The sequence below is a fragment of the Hipposideros armiger genome, unplaced genomic scaffold (genome assembly GCF_001890085.2).
Source record: "Hipposideros armiger isolate ML-2016 unplaced genomic scaffold, ASM189008v1 scaffold_752, whole genome shotgun sequence".
Taxonomy (NCBI): Eukaryota; Metazoa; Chordata; class Mammalia; order Chiroptera; family Hipposideridae; genus Hipposideros; species Hipposideros armiger.
Genome location: NW_017732102.1, coordinates 250,601 through 258,901, shown reverse-complemented (window position 1 = coordinate 258,901; position 8,301 = coordinate 250,601). Strand labels below are relative to the sequence as shown.

General features: G+C 37.4%; 1 protein-coding gene across 6 annotated transcripts in view; it reads right to left on the bottom strand.

Annotated features, from left to right (window-relative positions):
- KIZ (kizuna centrosomal protein) overlaps positions 1–8,301 on the bottom strand; it is a 145,322-nt gene that overhangs the window by 91,782 nt on the left and 45,239 nt on the right. For all 6 annotated transcript variants that reach the window (XM_019628166.1, XM_019628167.1, XM_019628168.1 and 3 more), the window contains exons 4-5: positions 885–1,521; positions 198–510 (exon numbers count right to left, since the gene is read on the bottom strand). In XM_019628166.1, the coding sequence (XP_019483711.1) occupies positions 198–510; positions 885–1,521 (950 nt within the window). The remainder of the gene's footprint in view (positions 1–197; positions 511–884; positions 1,522–8,301) is intronic.

The following is an 8,301-nucleotide window of genomic DNA, read 5'->3' as shown; positions in this document are numbered from 1 at the left end:
CAATAATAAAAAATAAAAATAAAAAAAAATTAAAAAAAACTTTTTAAAGAAGAAAATTAGACCTTATCTAAAAGACTATTTATGAGACTTAAGGAACTTACACATTCATAGCTGAGTGTTCAATAATACATTCCCAGTATAATGGTCTCTAAAAATGTCTATAAAAACAGAATAGTAAAAAAAATTGAATGGCTTACTCTCTTGTTGGTGAGTTAGTGGAGGATTCCTTTTTTGAATCAGGAGAGCTTATGGTTTGCAAAATACAATTATGTTTTTCAGTAGATGGGGCATCCCTTTCTTGCTCAGAGTGGATTAATTTTAAGGCCTCTATTCCATCTTCTCCCTCCATCTTGTCATCTGGATTTGGCTGTGGTTCTGGACTCTTTAAAATCAAATCATCTTCACTTACAGAAACTGTGAGGTCACTGCTGCTACTTAAACTTTCCTCCTGTTCTTCCTGAATTTTTCTGAAGGGCTTCTGTGACTTTGAGTCCCCGTGAGGAAAATGATCTGTAAGGGGATATGAATAGATTACTGATCACTAACTTCAGGAAGAAACAAGGTAAGACATTCCACCTCACATAGGAAATTACTCATCAGTTAAAAACAGGTAGTAACAATGTACAACTCATTATAGTATTTAAAAACTCATTAAAATATTTTTAAAATATCACAGTGAGTTTCAAAATCAGATAATTCACTTGCAAAAACAGTTCCATATACATATTTAGGACCTCATTAGAATGCGATCTATTGGCAAAGACACTACTTTGTTTTTGACAAAGAGATTAAAGAGTATATTTTGTTTGTACATATGATCACTACCAACCAGAAAAACTAAATACCAACAAAAATCAGGAAACAATCTTAGCCTCTCACCCCACCTGAGAAACCTTCCCAACCAGAATGCTTCTCTTGAGAACTCTTATTTTCAGATGCACAGTATTCTGAGAGTGATATTGGAAAGATGGGCGGTCTGGCTCTTTCTTCCTTGACTTCAATATGTTCTGGTGTCAGTATTTCTCCCTCTGATCTACTGGAACTGTCACACTTTAAATCAGTGGTTCTGTTCTCTGGACTTAATCTTTCCTGTAACGGGGAATGGAGTTCAGTAGACCTTTTGCCTTCAGATAAATTACTCTTGCTATGACGTTTGTTGCTTCCTATCTCCAAGCAGTGAGTTTGTTCCTCCTCAGACAATGTGCTGGCTGTGACTGGCATTTTCTCACCAATCTGAAGAGATGTCTTTCCATCTATTTTGTGAGACTTATTTAAGCACCGTGTGTCACTATTAGTTTGTACTACATAGCTGTCTGTCACTTTACTGCTCAGGGTTGTCTGTTGGTGTGGATGTGGGTCAGGGATTGAAAAGTTCTTTGTGGGTTGGGGAGATTTCTGCTCTGTACTGAAATCTCCAATGCTTGAGACGACTGACATTTGGCGGCCCATAAAGATTGTTGCTGGTTGATATAATCCTCTTGACACAGCTGTTCCCAAGTTAACTCCTGCCTGCACTGCAACCTGCATCACCAAAAGAGATGTGAATTAAACAGTGGACATGAACAATTAGGGTGTTCAAGTTGTTTTCAGAAATGAAATGAGGTAAAGGAAGCATGACCAATGAAATCAATACCTACCATGTTTTTAAAATCTCATGGCTTCCTACAAAATGAACGAGCAAAAACCAGTACAGTCCATAATACTTAATTTTAATAACAATATTGGTTCACAAAGCAAATATTGTCAAGGAACTATAGAATGTACATTTTTCAAAAAGAGATGCATACATTGCATAACAATGTGAATGTACTTAAATGTCACTGAATTATACACTTAAACATAGTTAAAATGATAAATTTTGTGTTACATATATTTAACCACATTTTTTTTAAAAAGCTATTAGTTGCAACCACTTTCCGCAGAAAAACTTCGATTTGATGGAATTAGGGAGGTACTTGATTGGAGAGAGAAAGAGAGAGGGGGGGGGACGGAGATGGGAGCATATTAAAGACTATTGAAGGTTTCAAAACTCTATTTCTATTATTATGTATAATACAAAAAACTTCCAATTATCACACTCAGGATTGCATTAAAATACACTTCATATGTATAAAATAATCATAATTTCTAGTCAAACTGTAAATAACAGTTTTTCCTAAACAACTTCAAGTATTTTTAAAGATATTTGAAACAATGTAAATTTACTGGCATATCTATGGGGAAAAGAGCATTGTCTCTTCATTAAAAAGTGCGAGGGGTGGGGGACTGGCCGGATGGCTCAGTTGGTTAGAGCGCAAGCTCTGAGCAACAGGGTTGCTGGTTCATTTCCCACATGGGCCAGTGAGCTGCGCCCGAGCTGAGCTGCCAACAGGCGGTGGGATGGCTCAGCTGGTGAGAGCGTGTGCTCTTAACAACAAGGTTGCTGGTTCGACTCCTGCATGGGATGGTGGGCTGCGCCCTCCTCCCCCCCATAACTAGATTGAAAGCAGCAACTGGACTTGGAGCTGAGCTTGCACCCTCCACAACTATGATTGAAGGACAACAACTTGACTTGGAGCTGATGGATCCTGGAAAAACACAGTGTTCACCTTCCCCGATTCCCCAACACTGTTCCCTTCCCCAATTCCCCAATAAAATCTTTAAAAAAAAAGTGAGAGGTGTGGGGGAAGAAGGGAGAAGGAAGAGAAAGACAAGCAATTGGTTGGTTCAGTGGCTTGATCAAGGACACACAGTGGGAAGCAAAACTGGAAGTAACAATCGTGAAGCTTCAGGAAATGATGTGATTTTCTTCCAAAGAGACCAAAGCATCTCCACATACATAACAGCATGTAGTTCACAGAGCCCTACAGAGTTGATGGGGAAATGTATTTGTAACCCTTCTCTGCAGATAGAAAAACTGAGGCCCAAATGTGAAGAGAGAAAATGTCACACACATAGTTGAAAAAGAATCCTGGTCTTGTTTCTCTTCAAATATACTGTCTTTTCTACTCGCCAAAATAAAAGAAACAAATTTGAAGTTAAAAACAAATGAACAGGGATGTGTCAGAGAAATGGTGAAATCAGGGCCTCTCAAAATTCTCTGCTCCATAAAAGAAATAATAACACTGGGAAACATCTTTAGAATAACTTTTCAGAACTTGGGAAATTATCCAAAGGCTTGCAGCTATCTGGAGAGCATATATTCAAGAAAGATAACTGAATCTGGTAAGAACAGTGTATTTTATGGTGTTTTACTTGCCTTGTTCCCACTTACCCCTTCTCAAATTTGCAGTAACCTTGAAAACCAATAGCCTGTAATCACAGCTTTAAAACAGTGGCCTAACAGACACTGAAAAGAGTAGAGAAGGAGTGGGGCTTCTTAAAAAATCCCATTCCCAGAGAACCATCATTATTTGAACTGCCTGGTGGTTCCCTGGAAGACAGCATTTAGCAGACTGTCTTTATTTAACCTGACACACAGTAACTGCCTTTTCTCTGGAGACAGTTGCTGAAAATGTAATTAGAGGCAAGTTTTTAACATTGAGGCTTCCTAAAGCAGTGGATAACAGTTGGTCAAACAATAGGCTAACTAAAACAACTTACAAGGAAAAACTTGTGATTGAGATATCCACAGGGGCTTTCAAAAGCTCCAACATATTCCTGGAAATCTAGATGACCACCCACATGCCAAGGGCTATGGGCATGCTCAGGACACATCCTGAGAAGTTCTAAGCCAGCGGTTCTCAACCTGTGGGTCACGTCCCCTTTGGGGGTCAAATGACCCTTTCACAGGGGTCGCCTAAGACCATCGAAAAACAAAAAGATATTTACATTACGATTCATAACAGTAGCAAAATTATAGTTATAGAGTAGCAACAAAAATAATTTTATGGTTGGGGGTCACCACAACATGAGGAACTATATTAAGGGGTCGCGGCATTAGGAAGATTGAGAACCGCTGGGCTAAGCTCTCACTTTAGGCTTACTTTGGGGTTCTGTGCAAGCACAAAGTAAAGGCTAAGGTGAAGTTATAAACTGCCTGGATGATTGTTGAAGGTGTGCCCAACATACACGCAAAGCCCCTTACCAAAAACTATGAGACTTACTGGTTTCAGGCATTTAAAAAAGACTCTGTGTAATCATTATCTGGTCACTAAGCTAACTGAAAAGAAACTTCAGTGACTATCATGACAAAGAATACAGACTTTGCATGATAAGTTCAGAAAGTCACTAAATGAACAAACAGCAACAACAAATTCTGGGAAGGGGAGAATCTGATATTCAGAGTAGCCATATTTTATTACTTAAAATGTCCAACCTTCAACAAAAAAATTATGAAACACTAAAAGAAACAAGAAAATATGGTTCATACACAAGGGGAAAAAAGCAGTCAATATAAACTATTCCTCAGGAAACCCAGATGTTGGACTTACCAGACAAAGGCTTTAAATTAGCAATTTTAAATGTGTTCAAGGAACTAAAAGAAATCGTGTCTAAATAACTAAAGGAAAGTACGAGGACAATGTCTAAGCAGATACTGTTAATAAAAAGAAATAAATTATTTGTTAAAAAAGAACCAAACAGAAGTTCTGCAGTTGAAAAGTACAATCATCAGAATAAAAAATTCACTATAGGGACTCAACAGCAGATACGAACAGGCAGAAAAAATAATCAACAGACCTGAATATAGTTCAATTGAGATTATCCAGGTTGAGGAAAACAAAGAAAAAAGAATGGAGAAAACTGAACAGAGCCTCAGAGACCTGTGGAACACCATCAAGCATATCAACCTATGCATAATGAAAGTCTCAGAAGGAGAAAAAAAAGCACAGAAAGAATTTTTAAGACATAATGGTGAAAACTTCTCAAATTTGATAAAAAAAGCATTATTCTACACACCCAAGAAGCTCAATAAAGTCTAAGTATAATAAACTCAAAGAGATCCTCACCTAGACATATCATAATCAAACTATTGGAAGCCAAAAAAAAGAGAGAGTCTTGAAAGCAAAAATAGAGAAGTTACTCCTCACATAAAAGGCATCCTTAAAAAGATTAACTGATGATTTCTCATTAGAGACTATGGAAGCCAGTATGCAGTAGTTATAATCAGTGCTGAAAGAAAAAGACTGTCAATCAAGAATTCTATATCCACCAAAACTTTCCTTCAAAAGTGAAGGAAAAATTAAGGCATTCTTCACTAAACAGAGAAAACTTGTTACTACCATACCTGTCCTACAAGAAATACTACAGGAAGTCCTTAAGGCTGAAATGAGAGGACACTACACAGTAGCTCAAATCCACATTAAGAAATAAATAGCACCAGGGGCCATCCGAGTGGCTCAGTTGGTTAAGAGTTAGCTTAAGAGTGCAAGCTCTGAGCAACAGGGCTGCCAGTTCGATTCCCACATGGGCCAGTGACGCTGCGCCCGAGCTGAGCTGCCGCTGAGCTGCCAACAGGTGGCAGGATGGCTCAGCTGGTGAGAGCACGTGCTCCTAACAACAAGACTGCCTGTTCGATGGTGGGCAAACCCACCCGCAACTAAGACTGAGCTCAGCACCTTGAGCTGAGCTGCCGCCCAATGTCTCAGTGGCTCTTAACAAGGCTGCCGGGTTCGACTGCCACATGGGATGATGGCTATGCCCACCTGCAACTTAGACTGTAACAGCACCTTGAGCTTAGAGGCCACTAGCTGCCGACCAGCAGCCAGATGGCGACTGGCGCCCTCCACAACTAGGATTAAAGAACAACAACTTGGCTGGTCCCCCCCCCTCCCCAATTCCCTAACACTGTTCTCCTCCCCCAATTCCCCAATTAAAAATAAAATAAAATATACATAAAAAAAGAAAGAAATAGCACTAATAAGGGTAACTACATTGGTAAATATAAAAGATAGCATAAATATATCTTTATTTGTAACTTTTTCTCCTACATAATTTAAAAGATAATTGCATTGAGCAATAATTATAAATCTATGTTGATGAGCAGCATATAAGATATAAAGATATAGTTTGTATTACAATAATATCGCAAAGGAATAGAGCTGTATAAGAGCAAAGTTTTTACATGCTATTGAAATCAAGGTGGTATTAATCCAAACTATTGGGTCGTCGGGAAAGTCATGACGTATTTTTCTGTTTTTCAATGCAAAAATGCATCATGACTTTCCTGACGACCCACTAGATTCCTATAAACTAAAACATTAATTATGACACCAGGGCACCTACAGTAAAATAATGACAGGAAATTAAAATTGTACACTAGAAAATATACATTTAATGCAAAAGAAGGCAGTATGGAGGATTACAGAAACAAAAAGGATATATAGAAAACAAAGAGCAAAATGGCAGATGCAAATCCTGCTTTTCCTGGATCCATTAAATTAAATTTAAATCCATTAAATTTAAATGGATTAAATACTACAATTAAAGTTAGAGACTCACAGAATAGATTTAAAAAACATGATCTAACTGTTTGCTATCTAAGGAAACTATTTTAGATTCAAAGACAAAAGATGATTGAAAGCACAGGGAAGGGGAAAGATATATGAACACATTCTCATAGAAAAAAAAATATACTGTGCAAATAGCAACCCCCAAAAAAAGTTGGAGTGGCTATGCTAACATCAGACAGGATAGACTTTAAGACACAAAATTGTTACTACAGACAAAGGACATTTTATAATGATAAAAGTGTCAGTTTGTGAAAAAGATATAACAATTAGAAACATATATGTATATTTAACAACAAAGTCCTAAAATACATGAAGCAAGAGCTAAGAGAATTGAAAGGAGAAACAGACAATTCACAATAATAGCTGGAGACTTCAATACTCCACATTCAATAACATATAAAACAATTAGGCAGCAGATCAATCAGGAAACAGAGGACTTGAACAACTATAAACTAACTAAACCTAACAGACATACAGAAGACTCCACCCACCAGCAGCAGAATACACAGACTACATATTCTTCTCAAGTACACATGGAACATTCTGCAGGATAAACCCATATGTTAAGGCCATAAATCAAGTCTCAATAAATTAAAAGGAATTGAAAGAATGTTCTCTGATGGCAATGGAATGAAATTAGAAATCAATAAAAGAAGGAAACTTGGCAAATTTACAAATATGTAGAAATTAAATAACAAACTCCTGAATAACTAATGGGTCAAAGAAGAAATCACAAGGGAAATTAGAAAATAGCTTGAGATGAATGAAAAGGAAAACACAACATACTAGAACCTGCAAGTAATAGCACTTAGGGAAATTTGTAGTTGTAAAAGCCTATATCAAAAAATAAGAAAGAATTCAAATCAATAGCCCAACCTTTCATGCTAAGAAATTACAAAAAGAAAAGCCAATTAAATCCAAAGCAAGCAGAAGGAAGGAGATACAGTCCTCCCTTGCTATTTGTGGGCAATTGGTTCCAGGACCCACTGAGGATATCAAAATCTGCAGATGTTCAAGTCCCTTATACAAAATGGTGTAGAACAATGCATACTTTTGGGCCCTCCATATCCACAGATTCCCAACCACGGACTGAAAATACTGTTTTTAATCCACAGTTAGCTGAATCCTTGGATGTGAAACCTATGGACATACAGGGCTTACTATAATAAAGACTGAAGCAGAAATAAGTGAATTAGAGAACAAAAAAGCAATAGAGACAATTAACAAAACCAAAAGTTGATTCTTTGATAAGGTCAACAGATTGACATACCTTTTAGCTAGACTGACCAAGAAAAAAAGAGAAGACTTAAAATACCAAAATCAGAAATGAAAGTGGTACTTTGTTACCAACCTTACAAACATAAAAAAAGGTTATATAAGAATATTCTGAATAACTTATGCCAACAAATTAGGTAATTTAGATAAACTGGACAAATTCTTACATGGACACACACAACCAAAACTGACTCAAGAACAAATAGAACAGACTAGACTTATAACATATTAAGCAATTGAATTAGTAAAAAAAAAGAATTCAGACAAAGAAAAGTCCAGAACCAGAAGGCTTTCTTTGTCACGTCCAGCGTGGCAAGGGCAAACGGGTTTCTCTTGAGGGGCGGCGCAGATTGAATAAAGAGTCAGAGACAGAAGTAAAGTTTAAGAGCGAGACCAAGGGACCAAGTAAGCCCCAAGGGACCCACTCAGAGAATCTGAGCGAGCCTAAGTGACTCATTCAGAGAATCTGAGCGAGCCACGAATCGGGTCAGCGCATCATATTTATTGAGAAATTTCAAAGAAGTAAGACTGCTGTCAATCAAATTAGCATCAGTTTGAGGCCTGTGCTTCAAAGCCTTTTTCCTTTAACACATCC